Here is a 13,922-nt window from a genome sequence, read left to right on the forward strand (position 1 = left end):
AATCTCTCTGTCTTACACAAGAAATGCAAATCTCTTTTCTGCTTCGCAGCAGCATTAGAAAGAAGCTTGAAGATAGATTAAAACTAATAATCCAAAAGGAATCTTTGGTCTGCTGAATTTAAATTCAGTATTGTTTCTTTTTCATTATAGATGGTAATTGAGATTTCATGAGCTATATAGAGAAACTTTCTTACCTCACACACCCAGTACACACACTCATGTGTTGCCTTACATTTGAGTGTCTTTTTAGGGTTAATAGCCCTCATAGGTAGAGTTGAGACATTTGCACTTTAAATTAAATGTGCTGTTTTTAAATGATTACAATTTAGGAAATCTTGATATCTGTCTAGCAAGGGCTCAAGTGATTTTTTTTTTCTTTCTATGAAATACTTTCATTTTTTTCTTAACTTTTGAGTTATGATGAATCGAGTGGTGTTCGACATGTACGTAGAATGTTTCACCCTGGCCGGGGATTAGGAGGTCCTCGTGCTCGTAGATCAAACATGCACTTTACTAGCAGTTCTACTGGTGGACTTTCTTCTTCTCAGAGTTCATATTCTCCAAGCAATAGGGAAGCCATGGATCCTATAGCTGGTAAGTTAGTTTCACATTAATAAGGGAAAGGGGAGCTCCTTTTAAAACTTTTTGTGATGCCAGCTGCGGTGGCTCACGCCTGTAATCCCAGCACTCTGGGAGGCTGGAACAGGTGGATTACTTGAGTCCAGGAATTCAAGATCAGTCTGGCCAACATGATGAAACTCCATCTCTACTAAAAATACAAAAATTAGCTGGGTGTGGTGGCGAGCACTTGTAATCACAGCTATTCTCACAGCTACTCAGGAGGCTGAGGCATGAGAATTGCTTGAGCCTGGGAGGCGGAGGTTCCAGGGAGCCAAAATCGCACCACTGCCCTCCAGCCTGGGTGATGGAGCGAGACCCTGTCTCAAATAAATAAATACATACATACATACATACGTACATACTTTTTGTGAGATTCATGTTCTTACTCTTACCTCTCTGATCATAAGCCCATGTTCTTTCAGAAAATTTTCAAATACTTTGTAAGTGTAAAATATGTTAAAAGCAGACACTTAACATAAAATAATTCATACTCTCCTGGCATTACTTAAGTCCACTAGTAACCCTCTCATATGTGGTTTTGCTCTTCCGGGTTTCATTCACCCACAATCAACTACAGTCAAAAAATGGGTGAGTCCAGGACAATAAGATACTTTGAGAGAGAGAGAGAGAGAGAGAGAGAGACCATATCACGTAACTTTCATAGTATATTGTTTTGTTTTGTTTTGATTTTTTGAGAAGAGTTTCACTCTTGTTGCCCAGGCTGGAGTACAATGGCATGATCTTGGCTCGCTGCAACCTCTGCTTCCTGGGTTCATGCAGTTCTCTTGCCTCAGCCTCCGGAGTAGCTGAGATTACAGGCATGAGCCACTATGCCTGGCTACTTTTGTATTTTTAGTAGAGACCGGCTTTCTCATCTTGGTCAGGCTGGTCTCAAACTCTCGACCTCAGGTGATCCGCCCACTTCGGCCTCCCAAAGTGCTGGGATTACAGGAGTGAGCCGCCACGTCCTGCCTTTTCATAGTATATTGTTAGACTTACTCTATTTTATTGTTGTGAATCTCTTACTGTGCCTAATTTATAAATTAAACTTTAACACAAGTATGTATGTACAGAAAAAAGCATAGTGTATGTAGGGTTCGGTATTATCCAGATGTCCGTTTCAGCTATTCACTGGGGGTCTTAGAACATATCTCCTGTAGGTAAAAGGAGAGTGCTGTTCTTAGAGACATAAGATGATAAGAAATGTTTTTATGTTGTATTTGTAGCCTCTATTGAAGCCCAAGAAAATCATAAAAGATTTGAGTTGGAATATCTCCAAAATTTCATGGTCAAACCTCCATAAATACACATAAAAAATGTCAAAAGCACATTTGGAATTAAGGTTTTATAAGGTATAGCTAACATTTTTAAGAACATGTTATGTGTAAAATTGTTCTTAGTTTCTGTCAAGATTTATGCCTATCAATGTTTGGGGTGTTGTGCAGGGTGCCTCGTGGCTTCCAGGTACACATTCCACCGCATGAACACATTTCAGAACTGTTACCTGTAGCTAACTGACAAGACTAAAGAATTAAGCTCTTCTCATGGAAGAAAGGAAAGTAGGACTTTCTATCTTGGCCTTGATTTGAGAACTGTATTGTTGTAGAAAGTTACATGTTTTAATAGCTTGGGAAAAATCTAACTTAAAAAAAAAAAAGTGTTTGAACCTGGCATGTCACTGAGTCTAGTACATGACAAACCTGGGAAATTGGTAGCAGAACACAGGATCAAAATAAAATACCAGAAATTACTGTAGCCTGACAATCTTCAAGACACACCAGGCAGACAAGTGGTAAGACTGTGGGAAGTGTGTACAAATTTAAAGCAACAGTTCTGAAATGTGTCCATGTGGTAAAGTGTGCACCTACCTGGAAGCCATGAGGCACCCACACTGAGAACATCAGAGCTAAATGACAACTTAGGAACACAAAGGAAGAGACACAGACACTGCAGGAGAATGGGAGGAGAAAGAGGAGCAGAAAGATAACTGTTGAGCACTGGGCTTAATTGGGTACTGGGTGATATAATAAGTACAGCAAACCCCCGTGACATGTGTTTAACTGTGTCACAGACCTTCACATGTACCCCCAAACCTAAAAATAAAAAAACCTAAGAACAGTTTTACACCTAACATGTTATTTAAAAGTTAGATATATAAAATGTTAATTCCAAATGTGCTTTGGACATTTGGGTGTTCAATGACAAAAACAAGCCTAATAAACTGAATTTGGGGGATTTAAAAAATATTTCTTCATCTAAAGGGAATATTTACCTGCTATTTTGTTGGCAGACACTAAAAATTAGTTTCTGGGAGCAAAATTCAAAATTGAGAAATTCTCTTCATTTGATTCTTTTTGTGTCAGTGAAAATCAGTTTATTTTAGTGATAGACTGTATATTCCACCAAAGAGTGGTATAAGTATGCTATAAAAAGCCTGGGATAAAGCAACAGTGAGCAAGAAAACAGAAACTTTTAATGAGTTTTAATGAGAAAGGGTTTTGGCTGGCCTGAGAGTATCTGCAAGGCAGTCATTGGTTCCCTGTAAGGTAGGTAGACCCTCCACATGGAAGAAGGCATTTCACTGGTCCTTACTTAGATGAGGATGTGGGGACAAAGGTTTGCGCCTCTCTTAATGAGTACAGTTTTACGGACACAAGGCAGTCTGGATCATAACAGGCCACTAAGTAGGCTGTACAGTCAAATGCAACAGGTTCTTGGGAACCAGTCAGCCTTACTGAGCACTGCTAGTGGTCCCTCTACAGCGTACTCTGAAACAGCAGTACCAGAAGGTACTTGAGGGGGAAGGCAGAGGTGAGTGTGCAAGGGCCACCATCAGAAATGATCCAGGCCTCTTAGACCAAATCCTAATAATTCCTTCAGTCATTTAGTAAATGTCTGAATTCCTGCTATATATATCAGGCCCTGTTCTGAGAGCTAGGAATATAGTAAACAGTAGACCTCATCCCTGCTTCCATGGAACACATATTGAGAGAGCTTATATTATAATTGGGCCCGTAGATAAACCACTTTATTAAATACTAAGAGGAAGCTCAACTAAATTAGTCTATTATGCAAATAATTTTAAAGACAATCTAAGTTTTGCCTAAGGCAAACATAATTGGGTCTGGGTTAATATTCATATGTATTTGCATTCCCTGTTGGCAGTAACTCCTGCCTCCAGGAGGCATTCTAGAAGGTATTCAGCTCTTAGCTGAACTGTATGCTATTGTGGTTACCTACTTGTTCACAGTGCTTTTGATGTTCTTCCAGTAAAAGAGCGATCTGTAGCATTTTGTTTTCCTCAGTATTAAGCAGACATTAATTGTCTCTGTTTCCATTGGCAGAGCTTTTATCTCAGTTATCAGGAGTGAGACGTTCTGCAGGAGGACAGCTTAATTCCTCTGGCCCTTCAGCTTCTCAGTTACAACAACTGCAGATGCAGCTGCAGCTAGAACGGCAGCATGCCCAGGCAGCACGGCAACAACTGGAGACCGCACGCAACGCAACCCGGCGTACTAACACGAGCAGTGTCACCACTACAATCACACAATCCACAGCAACAACCAACATAGCTAATACAGAAAGCAGTCAGCAGACTCTCCAGAATTCCCAGTTTCTTTTAACAAGGTAGCTCATTTCCTGATAGAATTTTGTTTGGAAAGTAATATTTTATTGCCAGTACACAATCTGGAATTATCTTTTCTCTTTTGTGCATATATATTTCTTGAAAATTCTGCGTTCGATTAAAACTCACAGATCTCTGATTAAAACCGCGTATTTGGTATTTCCCCAAGAATGTGAAACATTATAATTATTTTAGATAAATTAAGAATACTGGGCCAGATGCAGTGGCTCACACCTGTAATCCCAGCACTTTGGGAGGCCAAGGCAAGCAGATCGCCTTGAGCCCAGGAATTCCAGACCAGCCTGGGCAACACGGTAAAATCTTATCTCTACAAAAATACAAAAATTAGCCAGATGTGCACCTGAAGTCCCCGCTACTCAGGAGGCTGAGGTGGGAGGATCACTTGAGTCCTGGAGGCAAAGGTTGCAGTGAGCCAAGAAGCACCGTGCACTTCAGCCTGGATGACAGAGTGATACCCTGTCTCTAAAATAAAATAAATGATCTTCTTGTTCTCAAGGTGTATATCATCATGTAATATGAATTGTTTTGCCATAGTACCCATAAAACTTAACACTCTATCATTATATATATATATGGTTCATATTAGGTGCATTTATCATAATTAACATTGCTTTTTATTGCCAATTTTAATCTGTTGTGAATTTTTTTTTTATTGCATTTTAGGTTTTGGGGTACATGTGAAAAACATGCAAGATTGTTGCATAGGTGCATACGTGGCAGTGTGATTTGCTGCCTTCCTCCCCTTCACCTATATGTGGCATTTCTCCCCATGCTATCTCTCCCCAACTCCCCATCCCCCACTGTCCCCCCACTTCCCCCCAACAGACCCCAGTGTATAGTGCTCCCCTCCCTGTGTCCATGTGTTCCCATTGTTCAACACCCGTCTATGAGTGAGAACATGCAATGTTTGATTTTGTGTTCTTGTGTCAGTTTGCTGAGAATGATGGTTTCCAGGTTCATCCATGTCCCTACAAAGGACGCGAACTCATCGTTTTTGATGGCTGCATAATATTCCATGGTGTATATGTGCCACATTTTTCCTGTCCAGTCTATCATCGATGGGCATATATTTTTTTTTTATTGCATTTTAGGTTTTGGGGTACATGTGAAGAACATGCAAGATTGTTGCATAGGTGCATACGTGGCAGTGTGATTTGCTGCCTTCCTCCCCTTCACCTATATGTGGCATTTCTCCCCATGCTATCTCTCCCCAACTCCCCACCCCCTGCTATCCCTCCCCTATTTCCCCCCAACAGACCCCAGTGTATAGTGCTCTCCTCCCTGTGTCCATGTGTTCTCATTGTTCAACACCCGCCTATGAGTGAGAACATGCGGTGTTTGATTTTGTGTTCTTGTGTCAGTTTGCTGAGAATGATGGTTTCCAGGTTCATCCATGTCCCTACGAACTCATCGTTTTTGATGGCTGCATAGTATTCCATGGTGTATATGTGCCACATTTTTCCTGTCCAGTCTATCATCGATGGGCATTTGGGTTGGTTCCAGGTCTTTGCTATTGTAAACTGTGCTGCAATGAACATTCGTGTGCATGTGTCCTTATAGTAGCACGATTTATAATCCTTTGGATATATACCCAGTAATGGGATTGCTGGGTCAAATGGAATTTCTATTTCTAGGTCCTTGAGGAATCGCCACACTGTCTTCCACAATGGTTGAACTAATTTACACTCCCACCAACAGTGTAAAAGTGTTACTATTTCTCCACATCCTCTCCAGCATCTGTTGTCTCCAGATTTTTTAATGATCGCCATTCTAACTGGCGTGAAATGGTATCTCAATGTAGTTTTGATTTGCATTTCTCTAATGACCAGTGATGATGAGCATTTTTTCATATGCTTGTTGGCCTCATGTATGTCTTCTTTTGTAAAGTATCTGTTCATATCCCTCGCCCACTTTTGAATGGGCTTGTTTGTTTTTTTCTTGTAAATCTGTTTTAGTTTGTTGTAAATTCTGGATATCAGCCCTTTGTCAGATGGGTAGGCTGCAAAAATTTTTTCCCATTCTGTTGGTTGCCGATTCACTCTAATGACTGTTTCTTTTGCCGTGCAGAAGCTGTGGAGTTTGATTAGGTCCCATTTGTCTATTTTGGCTTTTGTTGCCAATGCTTTTGGTGTTTTGGTCATGAAGTCCTTGCCTACGCCTATGTCCTGAATGGTTTTGCCTAGGTTTTATTCTAGGATTTTTATGGTGTTAAGTCTTATGTTTAAGTCTTTAATCCATGTTGTAAAATATTAAAAGGTATAAGAAAGATTTCATAATGCAGTGGCAGTTTTCTCCTGTGTATTTCTAAAAAAAGCTAGATTTAAATTCCTATGGTTGGCACACAAAAGTAACTGTTAAAAAAAAATGGCTTCCCATGGTATAAATAATATTCACTACAAGAGTAAACTACTCTACTGGATGGAGTTCTTGTTTGCATCTGGAACTGTTAGCAACTGCATGTATTTGTCTGCCAAAACTTCCCAGGCATTTTATGTGAGTTTTAGGAATAAAAAAAAAAGTTTCAAAGAAAGCAATGATAAGTAGAGACGCTCAACAGATAATGAACCTGAAATAATGTGGGCTTTTAAGGAAGCAGAGAGGAATATAAAGAAAGAACTGTAAAATGAAGAATAACGTTAAATACATCATTATCTCCAAGATGCAGTGTGTATGATGATTCATTGGGATGTTAGAAGAAAATATGATTTCTACTTTATCTCATACTCTGTTAATACAATGGTGCATGTGTATAGTTATAAATAACATATTATGGGTACATAACAAAAAATGCTTGAAAATCCCTGGGCTACTGCCCCAGCTTTGCCATTTACAAGTTTTGGACCTCAGGCAAGTCATTTCATTTCTCCAAACTTCAATTTTATCATCAGTCTCCTAGAAGTTTTGCCTCTAGAAAGAGAATTATTTTGAGGATTAAATGGAATACTGGTATGTGTATGGTCTGGCTCAGTATCTGGCCTAGAGTAAAGCCCCAATTAATGATACTCATCATTTGTCATGAAACCAAGGAAAAAAATTTAAATGGGGAATTTACCTTTAAAGAATCACTGCAAGGTCAGTAACTCTGCCTGGTTATTACCAGAATGCTGCTTTAATGTAAGAAAAATCACAGAGCCACAGATGGAGCTACCTGCCACCGTGTTGCCTTACCCATAGGGACTGACCAGCAACAGGTCTGTAACATGCCAGATCTAGGTCCCTTCCTCAAAAAGGAGATCCACCAGTGTAGATTTCTACTGAGAGTTCACAGAACTGTGGGTTAAACGTCTTGTCGGTGCCCTTTGGAAAAGACATCTTCCCACCCACGCTTGCCCTATTCTTCTTCTTCTTTTTTTTTTTTTCAGGCTCCAAACTGCTAAACTACTACTACTATTTGATCTGTAATTTTTTGTGTGCATTTATTCCACACCCAACTCTCAGAGCTTATGAGTGACCTCTGAGTCCTCTCCTTGGATTCTGGTTGTAGCTTCTTGAAAGCTCCCTTCTATCATCTGATACTGTACATTGCATGGTGCCATGCAATTTGTGGACCACTTTCCACATCTTTTATTGCATCATATTCATATGATTTAGGCAATACTTCCCCAGAAGTACTCTCTTCATATATTCTAAGGAATATATGTAATTACTTGTTCTTCCATCCCCAATTAACAAGGTTGGAGAACGCAAAGTAAAAAAAATAGATTATTTACTGTTGGGTTTCTCAGAACTTTCAGATATATTAATATGCATTGTGAATTTTCAAGGCAAGGCAAATGGCTGCAATGTATGCAAGGGAGATCCTGGTCTCTGGTCAAACAGCTCGTATATGATATATAGAAACCTCAAGCCTTATTTTTGGTCTTTTTGTTTTTTTTTTTGAGACGGAGTTTCGCTCTTGATACCCAGGCTGGAGTGCAATGGCGCGATCTCGGCTCACCGCAACCTCCGCCTCCTGGGTTCAGGCAATTCTCCTGCCTCAGCCTCCTGAGTAGCTGGGATTACAGGCACGCGCCACTATGCCCAGCTAATTTTCTGTATTAGTAGAGACGGGGTTTCACCATGTTGACCAGGATGGTCTCGATCTCTTGACCTCGTGATCCACCCGCCTCGGCCTCCCAAAGTGCTGGGATTACAGGCTTGAGCCACCGCGCCCGGCCCTATTTTTGGTCTTTTCTTTGACCAGGGGCAGTTCCTATTCATGCTACCCTAGAACTGATGGTAAGACCACAGTTTCTTTGGAATCTAAGATAGCTGACCTTTAGAACGTGATTGTTGGAGTGTGTAAGTCAGATCCCGTCTTTTTTTTTGAGACAGAGTTTTGCTCTTGTCATCCAGGCTGGAGTACAGTGGCGCAATCTCAGCTCACTGTAACTTCCACCTCCTGGGTTCAAGCACTTCTCTTGCCTCAGCTTCCCAAATGGCTGAGACTACAGGCGCCCGCCACCATGCCCAGATAATTTTTATATTTTTAGCAGAGACAGGGTTTCACCATATTTGGCCAGGCTGATCTTGAACTCCTAACTTTGTGATCCGCCCATGTCGGCCTCACAAAGTGCTGAGATTACAAAGGCATGAGCCACCATGCCCAGCCAAATCCAGTCTTTTGACAGTGGGACCAGCTTATTTTGCTAACCCCAACTTGAAGATCCTCACAAGCCTTGCAGTTCCATTTATATCCTAAATTTTATATTTTATCAGGAAATCAAGACCTAGTACCAGTACCTCATACATAGACTTGACCTACCTGTCAGGAATGAGGTGTCTTCTCAGTTTCCACAAAAATCAAAACAGTAATATTGTTACTGCATGCTCTCTCAAGGGCTGAAGGCTCCAGCATGTATGTTCTTAGTTTTCCTCATTATTACATGAGGAGTCTTCTATATATCCTTTATCTTTCTGTTATAGGTTTAACTTCTCTAGAGTTTTCTTTACCAAAGTCCTTTTCCAAAACTAAGAACATGGAATGTACTTCAGTTCGTAACATTTTTATAGCTTTGTGTTGAGAACATGTAGTCTACTCAGTCTTCTTTTCTGTTAGATACTCTCTTATGACATCATTAATTTGTTTTTAACCATCAATGTAATCAGTCATTTTTTTTTCAATATGGATTTTTTGGCTTTTCTATAATTACCTTCCAGATATTTTTGCTTTCTTTCAGTTCTGAAATTGATCTTTTGTCTTAGTCATAGATACCTAATTATTCAGTGGTTTTGAACTTAGTGTCGATGAGATTTTGTGCAAATTACTTAACCTTTGCTTCAGTTTCCTCTTCCTGTAAAATGTTGATGATGATAGGCCCTAACTCAGAGGAGTTAAATGAGCTAATGCACTCAAAGAACGCTCAGAGCCTGACCCATCATTAGTATCGTCCATGGTGACTTGGGGTTGCTCCTGTGCCTTGCAGTGCTGGTAGGACAGCAGGAAGCAGGTGCCAGGAAGTAAGGGAGCATGGAGTATATCTGTCTCTGGGCTCAAGGTGCTGCCTCTAGATCCTCAGGGAGAAGACCTGTCATGTGTGCCTGCCAGGCCTCCTTTCAGTGTACCTGTCTTCTCCCACGTTGTTCCTTTTGCTGCCCCATTGCTTGTTAATTTCCTTTTCTTTGCCACTGAAAGTGTAGAGGAAATCAGTATAGAAACTAAGCAGAATTTTGCATCATTTTTGGTTGGAGATTGACTGTTTTTTTTTTTTTTTTGAGTGGGTGGGTGAAGGGGACAGAGTCTCACTCCGTTGCCTAGGCTAGAGTGCAGTGGCACAATCTCAGCTCACTGTAACCTCCACCTCTCGGGCTCAAGCAATTCTTATGCCTCAACCTCCCAAGTAGCTTGGATTACAGGTGTGCACCACCATACCCTGCTAATTTTTGTATTTTTAGTAGAGGCGGGGTTGGCCAGGCTAGTCTTGAACTCCTGACCTCAGGTGATCCACCCGCCTCAGCCTCCCAAAGTGTTGGGATTACAGGCGTGAGCCACTACACCCAGCCAGAAATGGACATTTTAAAGTAATTTAACAAGTTTAGTAACAAGTGGTAAGTAGAATTTTCAACTCTTAACCATCTGTCCAGTCTCTGTGCAGATGAGCCAAGTTTCCCAGCGTATTCCAGATCTCATCAGGTGAGCAAGTCAGGCAGGTAGACCTTGTGTCTACCCTGCTACACTGTAGGTCCTTGGTAGGAGAAATGTAGAAGATTGTATGTGTTTTCTTGCTCTCTCTGGCTTCTGGATATACAGGAAGAATTAAATACAGTAATAGAGAAACGTCAGAGGAAATTTTAGGATATTTTTCAGTTGAATATTCTGTTGACTGTAGATTTTGTTTTTGTGTTTTACTTTCTTTTTTTAATTTACCCCCAGATGAAATTCTGGTTAGATACTTTCCCAAGCATCTAATCTATAAGAAATCCTGTTTTCCTCAGAAAATTTTCACCTAGTTTTCTCTGGAGTGGGTAAAGTCTAAATGTGTGGTTTTTTTCTCATTGAATCTAAAGCATAGATTTGCACTTTCAGGTAACAGTATTGCAAAAAGTGTGAGGAATTCTTCTCAACACAATTAAGGATAAATTAGAGCCAGGTATTCCAGCAGTGTCTTATTCTGAATTTTGCCACATGTAAAACTTGCACAGTGGAAAGCACTATAGAAATTGGCCATGCCATTGTTCATTGACTTTTTACCAATAAGGTCTTTTCTTTTTAACTTACACAGGTTGAATGATCCTAAAATGTCTGAAACGGAGCGCCAGTCCATGGAAAGCGAGCGTGCGGACCGCAGCCTGTTCGTCCAAGAACTCCTTCTGTCCACTTTAGTGCGTGAAGAGAGCTCGTCCTCAGATGAGGATGATCGGGGGGAGATGGCAGATTTTGGTGCTATGGGCTGTGTAGATATTATGCCTTTAGATGTTGCTTTAGAAAACCTAAATTTAAAAGAGAGTAATAAAGGAAATGAGCCTCCACCACCTCCTCTTTGATGACATCCCAATTCGCAGACAATGTCCTCTGTGCTGTATTTGCCAATGAAAGTGGACAACAACTATCTTGGGTTTGTTTGGTGATTGTAATTTCAGGTCTGTCACTCTTGTTACATTGTGTACATTCAAAAGGAAGAGAGAAAATATATATGATAATCATTTCCACTTAACTAATTTTTACTTCTAGCAGGTAAATGTAGGTAGCAGTGCAGGGGTGATCTCTGCTTCCTGTACCTTGACATGCAAAAGGCTCTCCTAATATTCCACATTCAAACTGAAGAGGAAAATTGAAATCTCTAATGAAGCTGCTGTGTGTATTTATGAATATTAATGAATAAAAACTGCTTGGATGGTTTACCTTAACTACTGCATGAGGTTTTTTGCAGCGTGCATGAGTTTTAGTGACCTTGTTATTTAAAAAAATTAAATACAAGGAGTAAAACTTAAAAAAAAAAATACAAAGCCCAAAGCTTTCCCAAACATTATTCAATGGTTACACTGCGAAGTAGCTTTTGAATAATGTCTGCCTGAATCACCTTTCTTTGTGTGCCTCCTACGCACAAAGCCAGCTCTGCAGTGGAATCTGGGGATTGTAGCCGGGTGTGGCACTCCGCCTTGTGTGACTGTCCTGTCGCCCTGTTAGTCATCTTGCCTGTGTGGAGCTCAGCCTGTCTCTTTAATTCATCTGTAGAAGACACACCAGTAAAGCTACTGTTGGAATCTGCTGCAGGGGCCTTTGTGTGCCCCAAAAACAAATCCTGTTCATGTTTGTTTAAAGTTTTTACTTTTTGTGGTTGTTTAAAATTTTTTCAATTGTTAAATATGTTTTATTCAGGTGTAGATGAATTTCATTTGTTCAACAGAGTTAACCTGAATTATGTTGTCTGTTTTTAAAAATCTCACATTCTCAATCATATTTTGCGTTTTTTATGTATTTGCTTTGTAGTTTGCTGAGACAGATCAGTATCAGGGGAGCTTTGAGGATTTGCCTTCCCAGATTTGTCAATCTATTACAACAAAATTCTTAATGCTAATTTTAGCACCTTTTATTTATTGGGTTTTCTGGCATAAAAAGTAAAGCCTTTTAATTGAATCATGCCACATATGCCTATATTATTAATCCTATGTGCAAAAAAATATGTACAGCTTTTTTTGGGTTTGTTTTGGGGTTTGGAAGAGCTGGGTTATTTTTTATTTCCTGTTTTGGTTTTTGTGCATAGACTTTCACAATAGCTCCAAGGCAGGGACAGTGGGTTTGGGGGTTGGGAGGGCAGTTTTTGGAATGTAAATTTAGGACTTTTAAAAAGGTGCGCACAGCTTCTGATAAATTTATAACTAGACTTAACCTAATTATGTCTCGTTCCAGTTCTCTTTTCTGAGCCCTTTTCTCAGTTTCCTCTCTTTCTCCCGTCATCCTTTTCCTTTCCTGTCTGTGTATCTCCGTTTCTTCAACATGACAAGCATACAGATTTGAACACCCCTCTGGTGTTCTTCCGAGAACTGTGAAGTCCATGTTCATCCAAATGTAACCAAAAAAGAAGTCACCCTACATGTCTGAAAAACTGTTGCTTCTCCTCCGAAACGTCAGACTCCAATGATTTCCAAATATAGCTTTGTTTTATTTAGTTTCTGTAATGGAAAATGTTTAAAGGAAAACTTTACACCAGGCTTCTGGTTACACTAGAAGTCAAGTCCATTAGGGATTTTCATTTTCATTTTTTTTTTTTTCAATTGGTTGTTGAGACGTTTCAAAAATCAGTTTTCAAGCTGTGGTCTTTCCAAACACATCTGCACATAAGTCACACATTTCAATAAAGCATTTTCAAGACTGTTGACCACTTGAATTTCTTTAGTGTTGGTAACCTAATCAGAGATTTTATATCTCTAATGCAGTATTTTTTTTCTTTTTATGCTAAACATGGGAGACCCTGGTTTTGTGTGAATGCATTATTTTGGATGTGAGAAATAAATGCCAATTATGTACTTTTCCCTTTTCTGCACAAATTCTGGGAAAATGTAAGAGCCTTCATTTTTTAACATGGTTTTAGGGAGCAGTTTAATTTAGATGATCACTTTAACACTTGAGAAGACCTAAAGATTCATAAGATTCCATCTCATGTAGAATACTGTATATTAATTATTTTTTACCAGATATTTTACAAATACCTCATCTCATCCTGTATGTAATCAATAATGTATTATTTTAGGGTAGAAAGACACAGAATATCAATATAAAGATATATTCAAGCCCTTGAAATTCTTGTGTCCTTTTTCTTTAGTTCTGAATCAAAAGCTTCGTACTGGATGTACTACTGAATAAAAATCAATTGCAAAGACTTTGATGGACAGGAGACAAAATCAAAATATACCATTGTTTATTTTGGCTGCACCTTCAAATCTGTAAGGACCAGATCCTGAATTTTGAGAAGTTTTTGTTCTACTGAGATTTGAATGTCTAGGATAAGTTTATAAATGTTCTACAGTGCTTATCTTTACTTCCTGTTTAGAAATCATTTAAAGCTTTCTGCTCAAGGTGCTCTGAAAGGAGTTTAATTTCAACTCTGAACGAATAGAAATAGCTGTACTTCCTTGTATGGCTGCAAATAAGGTAGTTTCTATGGTTGGCTACTGTGAAATCTATGTATTTATATTGCATTGTTTTGTTTAAAAAAAAAATCCACAGAAGTAGAAC

General features: G+C 39.5%; 1 protein-coding gene across 2 annotated transcripts in view; it reads left to right on the forward strand.

Annotated features, from left to right (window-relative positions):
• KCMF1 (potassium channel modulatory factor 1) overlaps positions 1 to 13,063 on the forward strand; it is an 85,219-nt gene extending 72,156 nt beyond the window's left edge. For both annotated transcript variants that reach the window (XM_012438989.3, XM_012438988.1), the window contains exons 5-7: positions 420 to 594; positions 3,966 to 4,248; positions 10,969 to 13,063. In XM_012438989.3, coding sequence (XP_012294412.1) covers positions 420 to 594; positions 3,966 to 4,248; positions 10,969 to 11,230 — 720 coding nt within the window. In that variant the 3' untranslated portion in view covers positions 11,231 to 13,063. The remainder of the gene's footprint in view (positions 1 to 419; positions 595 to 3,965; positions 4,249 to 10,968) is intronic.
• Positions 13,064 to 13,922: the final 859 nt, after the last annotated feature.

The sequence above is a fragment of the Aotus nancymaae genome, unplaced genomic scaffold (assembly GCF_030222135.1).
Source record: "Aotus nancymaae isolate 86718 unplaced genomic scaffold, 86718_ANA_hifiasm-v0.15.2.pri h1tg000017l, whole genome shotgun sequence".
NCBI classification, from domain to species: Eukaryota; Metazoa; Chordata; class Mammalia; order Primates; family Aotidae; genus Aotus; species Aotus nancymaae.